The sequence below is a fragment of the Sphaerodactylus townsendi genome, linkage group LG10 (genome assembly GCF_021028975.2).
Source record: "Sphaerodactylus townsendi isolate TG3544 linkage group LG10, MPM_Stown_v2.3, whole genome shotgun sequence".
NCBI lineage: Eukaryota > Metazoa > Chordata > Lepidosauria > Squamata > Sphaerodactylidae > Sphaerodactylus > Sphaerodactylus townsendi.
In genome coordinates, this window is record NC_059434.1 from 54,586,440 (window position 1) to 54,603,619 (window position 17,180).

At 41.7% G+C, this 17,180-nt stretch overlaps 1 protein-coding gene across 4 annotated transcripts in view; it reads right to left on the reverse strand.

Annotated features, from left to right (window-relative positions):
• PCDH10 (protocadherin 10) overlaps positions 1–17,180 on the reverse strand; it is a 62,637-nt gene that overhangs the window by 12,271 nt on the left and 33,186 nt on the right. For 2 of the 4 annotated variants that reach the window (XM_048510201.1, XM_048510199.1), the window contains one exon: positions 643–718. The exons of the other annotated variants lie outside the window; for them this stretch is intronic. In XM_048510201.1, coding sequence (XP_048366158.1) covers positions 684–718 — 35 coding nt within the window. In that variant the 3' untranslated portion in view covers positions 643–683. The remainder of the gene's footprint in view (positions 1–642; positions 719–17,180) is intronic. 4 annotated transcript variants of the gene reach the window in all.

The window sequence follows — 17,180 nt, forward strand, 5'->3', positions numbered from 1 at the left end:
AGATGATTCTCAGGTATCTTGATTAAACTGCATGAATCAATTTATATTAAAATGTAATGCTACAGTTTTGCAAATTTTTCTATAATATCAGCTGGTAATGGAATTATACTGAATAGTTAAAATAGATAGCTGAAAAATCTATTTTTAGAAAACTGCAATGGAAATTAACAACTACTTTGTACTATGAGACTTCTTCCCAATTATTTCTAAATACCCTACCAAACCCTCCCCAATTATTCTGAAACTTGTATATTTGCCATACTACGAAAGCTAGCCAGTTGCCCACTGAATTAGTTCATTTCCACAAATGTACGAGGAAACTTAAAAAAAAATTTGAGAAGGAATACGAGGGGTTTCTACAGTGAAGTTAACACTAACCTTTTTACTTTTTTGCAGGCACACAAGTGTGCCTGACAGAAATCTATATTATTATCCTTGCTTTACAGTTGGGGAAATAGAGTCAGAGAGGTTACATTAAAAGAAAAATGGTAATGTGCTTAAAGTAGAAGTTATGAATACAATATATCCGAACTCTATTTCTGGTTCTGTCTTGGCAGGGATGGGGGGCATGGGGAGAAGACAAACACTAAACCTCTCTGTCCATGATTCCCCTATCTGTAAAATGAGAATAATAATGCTTACCTATCTCACAGAGGATCTGCAGGTCTTAAATCACTATTCTTTTATAATCCATTCTGAGATCCACAAATGGCAAGGCCTAGAGAGGTGAAAAGCATCATGGTCATTACAGGAATTCATTTAAAAACTATATGGTTTAAACTCATATTTTTATCCTTCTGTACTAAAGGTTTTTCTAGTTTGCTTATTAAGGTTGGTGAAATCACATCAAGAGGATAATTCCTGAATGTGGTGCCTTTTTCATTATTTTACAATTAATCATTAACAATGTTAAATAAAAATGCGACTGCATTTGCACAACAGATTTGTCACTATAATAAAAGTATATAGAGAAGGAAAAGATCAGCAACTGGTGAAAAGATAGAAAACTGAAAAAGGCATTTTAAAATGTGGTTAGTTATTTCAATTTGTCACATTCCTTTGGAGGAAAACACAGACAGTTCTTAACATCATGAATTAGGCAACTAAATCAAAAGCAATCTTTAGCCAACAGATTACATAGGTTGCCAACCTCCAGGTCGGGCCATTTTTCACCACCATACACCACTGAGGTTTCTCTTCTCCTCAAACCTACCCTTCACACAGTTCACCCCAAAACTCCATGAATTTCCCAACTTGGAGTTAGCAATCCTATATTCCAAGGAAGCAGTGGCGTACTGTCTATGGGAACATGGGGTATCCCATGTCCCCAGGCACATGGCATTTTGTCACATAGGGGGCACTGGGCGTCGGCCCAGGAGCGCCTGACAGGCTGCCAGCCCAGCTGCTGCTGCCCCGCCCTCCACCTCTATTGGAGGCCAGAGCAAGCAGGCGCGCACCTCCGATGGAGGTGGGGGGTGGCTCAGGAGCACCCAGCAGGCTCCCGGCCAGGGCTGGCTGCTGCTGCCCTGCCCCCACCTCTATTAGAGGTGGGGGGGGGGAACAAGGCATTGTCACCAGGCACAGTTTCATGCTGGTACACCTCTGCCAGGAGGAATGGATTTTAAGAATTTCTGCTTTTCAAAGTACAAAGGACATAGGTTGGGTACAGGGTTCCCACTCTGTGTCAGACATGAGTTGTTGACTATCCTCTGACCCTAACAGCCCAATCCTGATGGGGGAGGGAGGAATCAGCTGTTGGAGCTGGCACAGGGCCATGCCAGCACATTTTCCTACCCTGCTGACATGAGTGGTACTTACACCAGTGGGGAAGGCAAACATGGAGGTGAGCAAGTGCCGTGGATTTCCACTGTGTCTGAACCAGAAGAGCCTGCAGTACAAAAAAGCTGTGCCAGCCTAAACCTGACTGTCAGAGCAGCTGGGGGTGGGCTATGGAGATTTCTGCGGGTAGAGCCGACTTTTTGAGCCAGGAATGAGTCAGGAGCCAGTCTTGGACTGGTGTAAATCTGTTTTGCGCTATGAAGGGCTTTCAGGAGGCCAGGGAGCTTTTGCTGTTCACTGCATTGCCTGGAAGCCCTCTGGAGGTGACATGGCAGTAAGAAGTGACGTCATCCCCTTTTCACCAGAGCCTTTGGATTGGGCTCTAAGACTGAAGGGAGCTCTGTCAAATATTGCTTCCTTATGAATTGTAATGCCAAGGACAGTTCTAAATGTACACCCAAAAGCTTATGTTGATATGTGTCAAGTAGATGGATATACACCATCTACATTCCATGTACACACTAGAAAGCCTATAGAGTTTTGGATCAGATACTTTAAAATTTTAACCCCTATTACAATTTATTATTAACATTACAAAATAATGGTTTGCATTACTAACATGCATTTTCATCATGCTAATTACTTATTTTTGACAAAATATTTGCACATTTCACTGCGTAGTACAGACTATCATAAACAATCATAAATCATTGCCAGGTTGATCCCAGAAAAAGAAAATACAAAGAGGTACAGGATACCTTAGTTATGCTGACTGTGATTGTGTGAAGAAAGGCTTCCTTTGAGCCTTACATACACTAGGAGTTCAGTATGTGGCATTAACCTATGCTGCTGATTTGTACAAGCCAGGATACCAGAAACACATGGGTGACCAATTGCATCAGCTATTTCTGCCATCCCAGACTCATGACTACCAGGCAGGAAAAGACCACAAAATTCACCCTGACTGTAAAGTTTCAGTTGCATACAGCAGCTGCATGAGCTTTCGCTAGGCATAATGGTTCCCATGTTGTTTGACAGTGCATCTTCAGGAAACAAGAAAACGCAAGACTCTCCAAGAAGATTTCACAATTTGTATATGTATTTAACATGCTATGTAACATACAAACATTTTGTAAATAAATGCAAATAGAACAGTTAAAGAAAGTAATTGGTTAATTAAAGATTAAACTGAGAATCTGACCCAAGATCACCCAACGAGATTCCACAAGATCTTAGTTTGAAATCTGAAAAGGTAAGAGGATGAAAAGTTTGAAAAGGTAAGTGATAAAATAAAGCTTGTGGGAGTTCTTGTTCTCAGTGGGAAAGAAGGATATTCAACCATGAATACAGGTTCAAGTCCATCTGAAATCCTGTGTGTGTAAAAAGCACAGAGGTTCTGCATCCCTTATATACAGGCAGTGGAAAGAAGACCACTACAGCCTTATGGGATTTTATGATTCATCCCAACTAGAACTGGCAATCGTCCACTGATATGTGAAAATATGCATTAAAAGGGGGGATTTGATAAGATGTGATCAAGAATATATCTAGGGAAAAAGAAGATTGTTTTCCAACTCTATTAAAGGATCTAAAGGAAACCCTCACTGGAAAGAGCTAGGATTTTAGAGTTATAAGGCCACAAAACAAAGTTCTCTCTTCAAATTAAAAGTTTATCCAATAATACTCTGTGTGTGTGTGTCTGTCTCACACTCACTCACTCACACACACAAACACACACACACACACACACATATTCAAAAGCTCAAAAGAATCTTCTCCTGCTCCCTTCCATTTACTATTCCCTTCCTGTTTTTAGGTGATCATTACATCTTTTTTGTTCTGATGTATATCTTTGGGGATTTCCTTATATCTGAACAGAAAAAAATATTCTAGAGATTTGGAGAAAGTACATATAGAAAAGCTTGATTCCAGCATCATTCATGATGTAGCATTAACTATTAGCTATAACAAGAACCCAAAGCAATAAGTAAACCTTATGCTGATATCTTTCTCTGCCGGAGTAGCAAACTTCAGTTTCCATATTAACCTATGTTGATTTACTTTCACATTATAATAAATACAATAAGTTGCAATCAACTGCTAGATCCATTATTTTCCCCTGTGCCATTCCAGCATAATATTCTAAGCTACATATCCCTGAATTCCCCATTAAGCACAATTCTCAAGACTAAAGAGCTCTTGAAATGCAGCCGACATCACAGACAGACAGAAGCAGACTCACATCAGTAGAGCTGAATTGACTAGGAATAGGGAATCAGTTGAAGGCCTGGATCAAATTTTCATCCATTTCATCCCTAACCCACCTAACTGCTTACTTTTTGTATTCACTGTGATGATGTCATGTAACCAATTCTATCTGTATATATGACAAAATCATAATATCAAATCAGAGTGGGACCGGTAAATATTCTCCTCATTTTGTATAGTTTGAAAATGCTACAGTCAATCAAATATCTGCATGATCACATCAAAGCTAAATATAAGGACAAAGTGCTCTGTACTCACATAGAAAAGCTACTCCCTTTCCTTTTTGAACCCCCTCTCAACAACCACTGAGATGGGGGAAGCTGGCATCTTTAATCTATTAAGATTTACAAGGTCAGTTTACTGTCCTGTGTCCTGCTACAGTCAAACATTGTCAATTAGTGAATGATTCTGATAAATTTCATATGAATGAGGCACGAGGAAAGGGCAAAGAGAAACAAAAGAAATGTCAATCTCAGTGGAATTTTTGACTTTAAAATCTTTAACCTATTCAACAGTATAAAGGGACAAAGGAAAGGATATTTTCTTGTTAGGAGACACAACATTGTGACAAGCAGAACAAATATAGCAAAATGACACATAGCTGTATATGCTTTCTAGCCAAGATCCACATCTCTATTCTTAATGAAAGGACCAGTTTCCTCATGCAGAGCAGCTTCCTTTCTTGACAAAAAAAATCACTCACACTCTTGTGATGAAAAATGGGCCATACCAATTATCCCCTTCCATATTTCAAGATATAGTCCCTTGTACAAGCTATATGTACAATCTAATTACCGGTAGTGGTACAAGGAACTAATTTTAGTTCTTACACATGTTTGCATGCATAACTGCATGAGATGTATTTATCCTCAAACTTACCAATTGCTTATTGTGTTTCTGCCTGATACACCATTCCTAAATGCACAAAGGGGAAAAATACAGATGGCAACGTTGCAGCTTATGGAAGACAAGAATTTGAGAAATTATTTGTTCATAATAAGATGTCAGTCAGGCAATTTTTACTATGGTCACAGGTAAATAAAGGGGAACAGACATATTAAATGAAGGCTATCAATATCAAATCATTATTGCATAGATCATCCTGCAACATACTTCAAGCGTTGCTACACAAAACTTGGCTGCACTGTAGGTTATGTCAGGATTGGTATCTGTAAGCAGCATGGAAATATGAAATTGTTCCATGTGACCAGGGAATCCATACAAAATAAAACTAATGCATTTATTTGTATAATACTGACAGCATAGAAGAACATGTTCTATTGTTTCTATGTGGTCAGATCCTCAGGGACATTTTCTCCCCTGATAAGGGATCTTCTTGTATCAACCTTCTTTAGATACATCTGAGCTCCAGTTCCTTACAAAGGTGTTTTTCCCCCTTGGGTAGTTCTTAAAAAAATTTCTGATGGAGAAAAAGTTCCAGTGGAAAAATTGGAAAATTTGGGGTAGCAGTGGGAATGAGTGAAATAGTTCTACAGGCATGGTTTTACTCTCTGAAAATGTGTAGTATGACCCCATTATGTAATACAATCAACAATTTGAATGAATAATGTTACACTGAGTAGCAACCATCTCATGGCAATCTCCACTGTGGGTTATTCCAGGCAAGGAATGAACAGATGCAGTTTGCCGTTGCCTTCATCTACATAGCACTCCCCAACCCCCCATTTTTTTCTGATGGAGATTAGGAGAAACATGGGGAAGACCTTTCTGAACACACTTTCCAGTGTCATTAGTGTAGAGTGGGGTGTGTGTAGCCTAGAGGTGATATTGTTATGGCAGAGCTTAGCCTCTGAAAAGGCTGGCTGGGGAACGTTGATTAGTGTTGTTTATAGGGCAATTATGTTTTTTATAATGGACCCTTAAGCAAAATAATAAGCACAATCTTTGTTTTTTAAACCAGGGAGACTTTTGCAGAGTAAATAAATGCAATAGGCAGCAAGCAGGCAATGAGCCTTCAGCAATATACAGTACTGGGGGAAGCTCCCAGGCTATGATCCTTGATGTAAGGATAGAGGTGTCAAATACACTACAGCATTCCTATTTTTATCTGTGAAATGCTGGAGGTGATGCAGGAAAAAAAGAGAGCCTAAACCAGATCAGGATTGCTCCCTTACAAAAGCTTTGCTCCAGCTTGACATTCAAACTGGATTTTTTTTTAGTATCCAGGATGCCATAGTCTCCTCGTCTTCCCTTTCCAGGTTTTATAATTTTGGTTTAAAATAACTTTTTTGACTGCAGTTAAAGTGTGTTTGCACACTTGTGTTAATAGGAAAGTGCTAATTTTAAGGTTCCACTAACATCAGCACCACATGCCTTTCCTTAGCCCCCCACGGTCACCATATCCTCCTCACCCCTATTGCAAGAAGGGTAAAAATCAGGGATTCTTACTGTGCTATTAACAATGTATTGCCACATTTATTCCCAGTTTTCATTTTTTCCAAAGTAAATCCCTAGCCCTTTCCAGTGTGAAGAGCTATAGCTGCAATGAAAAGAATTAAAAAGCATTAATAAAGCTCTCCAGGGGTACTGCTGAAGCAAAAATCAGGGAAAGTGGTGACTGAGGGAGGAAATGCCAGTATGATTGCATTTATACTGCAATGACAGGGAACACAGAATCATTACCAGGTAGTTAAAGACTACAATGAACTATTTTATCTGTCTAAAGTGATACTCCAAACCACACCCTTTTATTTTGTATTAAAATTTTACAGATCACACCTTAGATCCGTTTTCACAGTCTCTAAAACAGCTTGGAATTCTTCCTTATACTTTATCTGTCAGTGTAGAAAATATCATTTGACGATTACAAAACTCTACTTTCCTCTTTCAAGCACTTAGGTTAAATAAAAAGGACTTCACCCTTAGATACTGAAGTCCTGCCAGTAACCATCCTTACCTATGTATATTTCTATGGCTTGAGTCAAAAAAAATTTGGAGAGTCAATCTGAAAGATGTGATGCATATTCAATTGAGACTTTTTATTTAACAACGAAGATAAAGCTGCGGGGTCCAGGGTTTGCATATTGGAAAAGGTCACACTGCATCCTCATCCCAGTTTATATGTTTTAAAAGTTGATTAGGGTCTGATAATCAGCAATTCATCTACACTTGGTTACAACCTGGAGAAGACCTCAATTATTGCACTTGACTTTAACCACAGAAGAAATCATCCATGTTATATAATGTCATTATGTATGGGTATACAGAATAGTCATGTTATTTTACTGCTACTGGTATCAACAACGTTCAGCTTTACCTTTAGCCATTCAGAATTCAATGCATTTTCCTCTAAAGAGTTTTACGCATTATTTCAATATGTGGCGAAAGTAGGGGTGCCAACTTGGGATTGGGAAATAGAGATTTTGGGAGTGGAATCTGGGGAAGGTGAAGTTTGGGGAGGCACTTCAGCTGGGTATAATGCTGTAGAGGTCATCCTCCAAAACATTTATTTCCTCCAGGGAAATTGATCTTGGTCAACTAGAGATCAATTGTAATAGTGGGAGATCTCCAGATGCCACGTGGAGGTTGATAACACTAGGAAAAAGATTTGATCATGCCATCTTCTCTGCTGTTGTTTTCTCCTTATATTCATTAATCTTTAATGACATAGGTAAAAAATCAAGAGTAATAACATCAATTGTTCAGTTTATATATGTTTGGTAAAATAGAGACAAGAAATTTAGCCACATCTTTGGTTCATCTGACGTTACAGTCATTTAAAAGCAGCCGAATCTTGTCCAAGTCGGAGATAGATGAGCATCTGTTGATATGAGGCTCAATAAATAGTCTTCTCTGCTTTTTGTGGTTGGTGCAGTACAATAGAATGTGTTCAGTGGTCTCAACTTGCTTGAGGGAGCACTTGCATAATCATTTGTGAAAAGGAACGTGGAAAAATCTTCCCCTTGTGACCGCAGAGGGAAGAATGTTTAGACGAGCCTGCATAAAGGCACGTCACATGACTGGTGAAGTTAGGTTAATGAGATATGTTGGCAGTGTTCCTCTTAGGGGCAGAATGCCATATCTAAGAGGTGAACAGACTCTGTTGGCCTGTGATAGGAGTGTTTGGTATTCCATGTCAAATACCCTTTGTTTTAGGGTTTTGAGGATTTGATGTTCATCCACGGTTATAAAATAGTCCAAGGAGAATCCTAGGGATTTTGTTGACGATTAGGTGGTCCCATCTGGAGTGGAAGGTGTCGGCCAGCATAAACAATAGTAAACTGTCTGGCTTAGCTCTGAAATGATAGACATAACCAGTATTTGAGAGTAAGAATCCATATTTTAGATGTAACAAGATTTAGGCTGAGTTCCAGGCAGATACTATCATATGCCAGGCAGTTGGGAACGCCCAGTAGTTTATGGATAAAATTGGATTGGATTTTCTCGAGCTCTGTAATGGAGCCACTAACCCAAATGGGAGCTTCATATAGAATCTTAGGAAATAGCTTAGTTTTGGCTGCAGATGGAACGAACTGGCCTCCTTTCGTGAAAAAACCCCACTTGATTGAGTTGGTGTTACGGGTTGAAATGGAGTGTCACTCCAAGATAACGAAAAGCTCTTGTTTGATGGGGTGTCCGTTGATCTTCCAGGTATTGAATCTCCAGGATTTGGTGAAAAACAAGATCTTTGATTTGCTGTAATTTATTTCCAGGGCATTCTGTTTGCAGTAGGTGGCAAAGGCTCGAAGGAGTCGGGTAAGACCTATTTTCAAGAGAGGAGCACTGCATCGTCTGGGTAAAGTAATGCTGGCATCACTAGTAAATAGGTTAAACAAATAGAAGGCTAGGACGTATCCTTGCTTAACCCCTCTATTAGATGGAATTTCCTGGGTTAAATGACCTTCGAGGTTGCAATGAACCCTACTGCTTGTGTTGGAGTATAGACTGCATATAAGCGTATAAAGACGATGATCTATTTTCATACATAGCAGCTTGTCTCATAGAAGATCTCTGGAGATCAGATCGAAGGTGCTTTTGAGGTCAAGGAATGCCATGTAAAATTTTTCCCCATGGTGGTGACTGTATTCTCAGCTAGATGGTTTAAAACCAGACAATGGTCATATGTGGAGTGGCTCTTGACAACTCTTATTTGGAATGGTCCAAATAGAGGGGTTGCCCAGTTCTGTAGTTTATTTATTTAATATATGAGAGGCATATAGCTTGCCAACCAAGGAGAGAAGATTTATCGGTCTGTAGTTGGATGGGAAAAGCGGGTTATCCTTATATATGGGGATGATGATAGCTGAAGTCCATGAGTTGGGGATGCGGCCACTGCTGTTAATCTTTGTGAACAGGTTGGCAAATGCTGGAGACCAGAAGTCTGAATGGTTGATAAATATTTCTGGGAACAGGCTGTCAGGGCCTGGTGCCTTTCCCTTTTTTAGATGTTCTATCAATACTGTTATTTTTTTGGTGGATACCGGTGGCTATTCAGGGGAGTCTTGTAGCAGTGACTCGTCTGTAGATGCTGGGGGGACTGTTGGATCATAGAAGATTTTAAGGAAATGAGACCTCCATATATTCGCAGTGATGATAGGGGCAATGGATCTTGAGTTTTGATGAAGCACACTGGAAACTAGCTGCCAGAATAGTTTGGGATCCTTGGAATTTGCGGCAGCTATAAGAGTGTTCCAGTTTTTGTGGAAGAGTTGTTGTTTCTTGTGGTTTTTCAATTGATGGAATTGCTTCTGGCTTTGCAAGTAGTCTGCTCTATTAGATGAGGTGGGATTGTGAATGAAGAGGTGAATAGAATTGTATTCTGAAAAGAAGACAGTCATGGTCGAACCAGGAATTGTTCATGTGACTGGAAGAAGGGTGGATATGTTTGTTTTTGAAGTTGATTGCTGCAGTTAGGGAGGAAATTAACTCTTCATAGTGTGTGAAGATTCAGGGCTAACAGCCATTTTGATGGCCTGAAGGTAGGCATTGAGTGTCCCGGCAGTCATCAGGGCATTTAACTTGGACTCCATCTGGTGTGACCACTTAGTTGGGTGGGATATAAGAGAAGGTTTGAGCCTATCTTGGGCAATTACTTCGGCTGGAGTAAGTTTGGTGAGACTCATTTGAGAGATCAACAGTTGATGGTCACTATCCACTCTATCTGCTACTGCAAATTTTGTAATGAGATTTATCAATGAAGGTGAAACCAGTGTGTAGTCAATAACACTACTACCTTGGATTGCATGAAAAGTGAAGGCTACTGGATTGTCATTGGGGTGTCTGCCATTCAATACAATGTTATTGGTTGTGGCACAGAAATCAGCTAGGAGTCTGCTTGTTTTGTTGAGGCTAGGATCTTTAGAGACTCTTGGGAACAATGGAGTGTTTAGCGGAAACATTAATGGTATTGAGTCTTGAGGAAGAGGAGATCCCTCATCCTTAGGGCCTAATCTGGCATTGAAATCACCCGTAATATAAGTTCTGGCTTTGGGGTAAATGTCTCTAGTTGTTCTATGTAAGTTTACCATGCCCAATCTACATTCCCACGCAATAACTCTCTAAGTGGTTCAGTAATGGAAGCATAATTAGGAACAAACTTTGCATACCATGAAGTCAGACCCAAAAAGGAACGCTTTTGTACATCACTTGGGGGTGGTGCCTGTAAAATAACTTCCACATGATCTAAATCCGGTTTCAACCCAGCTGATGACACATTATGTCCCAAAAAGGAAAGTTCTTTCTGCCTAAGTTTACACTTTTCCATATTAAGTTTCACCCCAGCTACACTAATACACTGCAATACAGATTGTAAATAGGGTTGGAGATTCGGACAGTCCGAATCTGGATTTTTACCGAATCTGCACGGATTCGGACGGATTCAGACGAAAAGGGTCTGAATCTGAGCTGTCCGAATCTTAACAGATCCGAATCCATGGGATTCGGATTACCAGCCGAATTGCGTTTTTATTTTTTGGTGTTTTTTCATGTTTCGGCCTGCAGGGGGAGCATTTTTAAACATATTGGCACCAAAATTTCAGGGTATCATCAGGATATTGTCCTGATGATACCCTCCAAGTTTGGTGCAGTTTGGTTTAGGGGGGCCAAAGTTATGGACCCCCAAAAGTGGTGTCCCTATCCCCCATTCTTTCCAATGGGAACTAAGGAGATGAGGCTACCCTTTTGAGGGTCCATAACTTTGGCCCCCCTGAACCAAACTGCACCAAACTTGGAGGGCATCATCAGGAAAGTGTCCTGATGATACACTGAAATATTGGTACCAATACATCTACAAATGCACCCCCTGCAGGCACCCCCAGAAATTCGCACAAGATTCTTTGTTCTGCAGTGACTTAGCTGCATTGCTGTCAATAGGGAATTTCTGATAGAGGGCTGTGGAGTGCACCTTCAAAAGTGTAGCCCCCATCTCCTGTTAGCTTCCATTGGAAACAATGGGGGATGGGGCACTCCTTTTGAGGGTCAATAACATTTTTCATGGTAAACCCACAAAACTTACAGGGTATCTTCAGGAGAGTCTCTGGATGACACCATCTAGGTTTGGGGAACTTTACTTCAGGGGGCAGTGGGAGATGGGCCCTACCCTTTTGGGGTCCCATAGAATTAAACCCCCTGAAGCAAAATTCCCCAAACCTGGATGGTGTTATCCAGAGACTCTCCTGAAGATACCCTGAAAGTTTTGTGACCATGCCTTCAGAAATGTGCACCTCACAGCCCTCTACCAGAAATTCCCCATTGACAGCAATACAGCTAAGTCACTGCAGAACAAAGAATCTTGGGCAAATTTCTGGGGGTGCCTGCAGGGGACGCATTTTGAGATGTATCGGCACCAAATTATCAGGGTATCATCAGGTGACTGTCCTGATGTTGCCCACCAGGTTTGGTGAAGTTTGGTTCAGGTATGGACCCTCAAAAGGGGTGCAACTATCCTCATTGTTTCCAATGGGAGCTGATAGGGGATGGGGGCTACACATTTGAGAGTCTATAACTTTGGCTCCTCTGAACCAAACTGCACCAAACTTTGGGGGTATCATCAGGACAGTCTCCTGATGATACCCTGAAAGTTTGGTGTCACTAGCTTTAAAAATGCTGGTTTGCGTGTTTCACCGCTCACTCACTCCAGCAGGCTTCATGTGCAGGAGCGGTGAAACATGAAAACCGGAATTTTTAAAGCTAGTGGCACCGAATTTCAGGGTATCATCAGGAGACTGTCCTGATGACACCCCCCAGGTTTGGTGCAGTTTGGTTCAGGGGGGCCAAAGTTATGGACCCTCAAAGAGGGTCCCTATCCCCCATTGTTTTCAATGGGAGCTAAGGAGATGGTGGCTACCATTTTGAGGGTCCATAACTTTGGCCCCCCTAAACCAAACTGCACCAAGCTTGGGGGGTGTCAACAGGACAGTCTCCTGATAATACACTGATATTTTGGTGCTGATATGTCTAAAAATGCGCCCCTGCAGGCACCCCAAAAATTTGCCCAAGATTCTGTGCTCTGCAGTGACTTCTGCATTGCTGTCAATGGGGAATTTCTGGTGGAGGGCTGTGGGGTGCACATTTATCAAGGTACAGTCACAAAATGTTCAGGGTATCTTCAGGAGAGTCTCTGAATGACACCATCCAGGTTTGAGGAACTTTGCTTATGGGGGCAGTGGGAGATGGACCCTACCCATAACATTGAACCCCTTGAAGCAACGGTCACCAAACCTGGATGGTGTCATGAAGAGACTCTCCTGAAGACACCCTGAAAGTTTTGTGGGTTTACCATGAGAAATGTGCACTCCACAGCCCTCCCACAGAAATTTCCCATTGGCTGCAATGGAGCCAGCCAGCCACTACAGAGCACAGAATCTGGGGAAATTTCTTTGGGTGACTGTGAGGGGTGCACTTTTAGAGCTACTGTCACCAAAATTTCAGGGTATCATACAAGTACTATCCCTATGAGACTCCCCACGTTTGGTGAAGTTTGGTTCAGGGGGTTCAAAGTTATGGACCTTCAAAAGTGTAGCCCCCATCTCCTGTTAGCTTCCATTGGAAACAATGGGGGATGGGGCACTCCTTTCGAGGGTCAATAACTTTGCCCCCTCTGAACCAAACTGCACCAAACGTGGGGAGAATCATCAGGACAGTCTCTAGATGATATCTTGAAATTTTGGTGCCGCTAGCTTTAAAATTGCATCCCCTGCAGGCCAAAACGTGTAAAAACACTAAAAATTCAAAAAAATAATAAAACGGACCCGAATTTTTCGGATTTACCCGAATTTTCGGGCATATCCGAATTGGCTATGATTCGGATTCGGGCATACAAATCATTTTATGCCCCCAAATACCCAAATCCGAATTTTACCGAATTTTTTTAGTATTGACCAACCCTAATTGTAAATTATTCTCATGCTCTTCAGGAGTCTTTCCAAACACAATAATGTCATCTAAATAGCACTGAACTCCTTTCTGCCCTTTTAGTATTAAGGACATCATCCTTTGAAAAGCAGCAGGAGCTGAGGCCAACCCATATGGGACACGCTTAAATCGAAACAATCCATCATGTGTGATAAATGCTGTGAGGTCCCTGCTTTCTTCGTGCAATGTAACTTAATGGTAAAAGGGGTTGGAGGCTCACCTGGTAAAAGGGGTTGGAGGCTCACCTGAATCTTGCAGAAAAGGTACCAATGGGTTCAAAGGCAAACAATCCCACCTTCGTCGCCAATGCTGTGTCTTACAATAAATCCTCCAGGCTTTGTAATCCAACTTTATTCAAGCTCAGCCAAGCACTCTAAAAACACTCTAACAGCTGCATGCATTCCCCTTCCTTACACACCTTAAATACCAGTCTCTTAAAGAGACATACACACTATACCACAGTCATCCTCCAAAACATTTATTTCCTCCAGGGAAATTGATCTTGGTCAACTAGATATCAATTGTAATAGTGGGAGATCTCCAGATGCCACTGGAGGTTGGCAACACTAGGAAAAATATTTGATCATGTCATCTTCTCTGCTGTTGTTTTCTCCTTGTATTGATTAGAACATGTAAATTCATTTAGCGCTCAGTACATGGTCTCCTTTATTCGACTGGGACCTTTAACTTTCCAGATATCAACCTGTGGAGAGTCCCTCCCCACAATGTGTGCACAGCTGTATTCTGACTTTCATATCCTGACTTTCATAATACACATAGGTTGGGAGTACCAATAATGCACTTGATCCTGCTAACTCTCTCTCTCACACAGAAATACACTCTGAATAACATCTAAAAAAGCCTTGTCTCCTTTAGCTTTGAAAGGAATAAACTAGCCTTGTATTAAAAGGCTGTACTTGCTGTTCTGCCTATAGAAGGTTTGGTCTCCTGGATAAAGCTTTTGTTAGCCAACACAGCACTTGTTCTGCTCTGCTTGCTTCCTCTCTTTAGAGACAGTGCATCTTCCAAAGTAGCTGAGAACAAGAAGTATCTGCTTGTTCGTGTCTAAGGGCAGCACCTCTCCTTAACTTTCGAAAAACTTGTTCTAAAGTAAAGAGTGACAGAAGGTTCCCTCCCACAAAGATTTCAGTCCTAGTCTAAATCTGACCCTGTGTTTGAATTCTAATCAGGATGTGTTTGTTCTTTTTCCATTCTGCAAGAATCACATGAAATATCTAAAATAAGCTGACAGTGCTCAGCCTGGCATGTACAATTTATTCAGAAGCTGTGTAAAAGAGTGTGAGCATCAGGTCTCTCCAGGCTGTGAATATAATAATCTCCCTAGATACAATTGAGCAGTGTGTTACCTGTGGTGAACCAGAAAAAGTAAAGAACTCTGGGAGAGGTAGTCCAGAGGTTCCATTTCTCATATACAGAAGGGACTCTTCTCACTCAGCTGGTAACACTTCTTAAAGCTCTAGGGTTCTCGAAGGCTGTCCTATTCCTTGCCTGAGTCAATCTCCAGTAGGGGTCCTCATATGACTATTCCTTGCCTGAGCTAGCTCAAATAAGTCAGCAGTGAGCCTAGCACCAGCAGCAAGACCAGAATAGGCAATCTTACAAACTTACTAGAGTTCTTTGAGGGTGTAAACAGGCATGTGGACAGGGGTGAACCAGTAGACATTGTCTACTTGGATTTCCAAAAGGCTTTTGACAAAGTTCCTCACCAGAGACTGTTGAGAAAACTCAGCAATGAAGGAATAAGAGGGGAAGTCCTCCTATGGATTAAAAACTGGTTGAGAAACAGGAAACAAAGAGTGGGTGTAAATGGGAAGTTCTCACAATGGAGAGATGTCGGGAGTGGTGTCCCCCAAGGATCCGTTTTGGGACCAGTGCTCTTTAACCTATTCATAAATGACCTGGAAGTAGGGGTGGGTAGCGTGGTGGCCAAGTTTGCAGATGATACCAAATTATGTAGGGTGGTGAGAACCACAAAGGATTGCGAAGAGCTCCAAGCGGACCTTGATAAATTAGGTGAGTGGGCTCAGAAATGGCAAATGCAGTTCAATGTAGCAAAATGTAAAGTGATGCACATAGGGACAAAAAATCCAAACTTCACATACACGCTACAGGGGTCAGTGCTATCAGTCACAGACCAGGAAAGGGATTTAGGCGTCTTAGTTGATAGTTCCATGGGAATGTCAACTCAATGCATGGCAGCTGTGAAAAAGGCAAACTCTATGCTGGGGATCATTAGAAAAGGAATTGATAATAAAACTGCAAAGATTGTCATGCCCTTATATAAAGCAGTGGTGCGACCGCACTTGGAGTACTGTGTCCAGTTCTGGTCGCCGCATCTCAAAAAGGATATTGAGGAGATAGAAAAAGTGCAGAGAAGGGCAACAAGGATGATTGAGGGACTGGAGCACCTTCCCTATGAGGAGAGGCTGCAGCGTTTGGGACTCTTTAGTTTGGAGAGGAGGCGGCTGAGGGGGGATATGATTGAAGTCTATAAAATTATGCATGGGGTAGAAAATGTTGACAGAGAGAATTTTTTCTCTCTTTCTCACAATACTAGAACCAGGGAGAAGTCGATTTATGGCTACCAATCTTGATCCTCTTTGATCTGAGATTGCAAATGCCTTAACAGACCAGGTGATCGGGAGCAACAGCCGCAGAAGGCCATTGCGTTCACATCCTACATGTGAGCTCCCCAAGGCACCTGGTAGGCCACTGCGAGTAGCAGAGAGCTGGACTAGATGGACTTTGGTCTGATCCAGCTGGCTTGTTCTTATGTTCTTATGTTCTTAATCATATCTCAGGCTCGTTGTGGTGGGTTTTCTGGGCTGTTTAGGGGAGTGAGGGGGAAGGCCTTGCTACACCAGGAATGGCTCTGGCTGACGCGGTGATGATGGGGCTGTGGGGGAAGGGGCCTCATCACACCCACCCAGAGCACTCCAGGCAAGCAACCCAGAATTAGGCTGGGGGAATGAGAGAAAGAAGAATTGGAATAGGGGAAGAACTGCTGGGGAAAAGCAAAAAAAGAAAGAGAGGGCTAGAGTAGGTGACCAGAAAGGAAGAACAAAAGCTAGGGTAGGGGGGCAGAAACAGAGAATAGAGAGTTGGGATAGGAAGAGAGAAAGAGACAGCTGGAATACATGGGTAGAAAAGAGAGAGGTGGAATAGAAGAGACAGAAAGAATTAGCAGGGCAGAAAATTAAAAACAAAACAGGTAGTGGGGAAGAAAGAGAGTGCTGGGGTAGTGGGGCAAAAAGATTAAGAGAAGGAGTGGCAGGATGGAGATTAAGAGGCAGAGAGTTCTCCCCATTTTCACAGGCACCCTGCTGGCTCCTCCCCCAACTGCTGCAAAGCCAGGATCAAGCTTTGCAAATGGAGAGTAGGATATCTATGTGGATGGGGAGAATGCTCCCTATATTCACAGGCACCCTGCTGCTCCTCCTCGGCAAAGCTGGGATGTTTGGGGGAACACAATTTCAGTGTTTGTGCAGGGTGCCATTTCCTGTAGATATGCCTACATCTCTTGCTCTGGGATGATTATTTTTTTAGAGCCCATTGTACTTTTTTTTGACACAACAAGCTTTATTGCTAGTGAATGTAATAACTGCTGTGTTCTCCTTTTTGCTGACAAGTACCTTTTCATCTAAATAAATGCAAAAGATCAGTAAATGTCTTTCACAATACTCAAAGTTTCACCCATATGTAGGGGTAAAAAGAAAGAAAGATGAACTAGAGCATCAAAG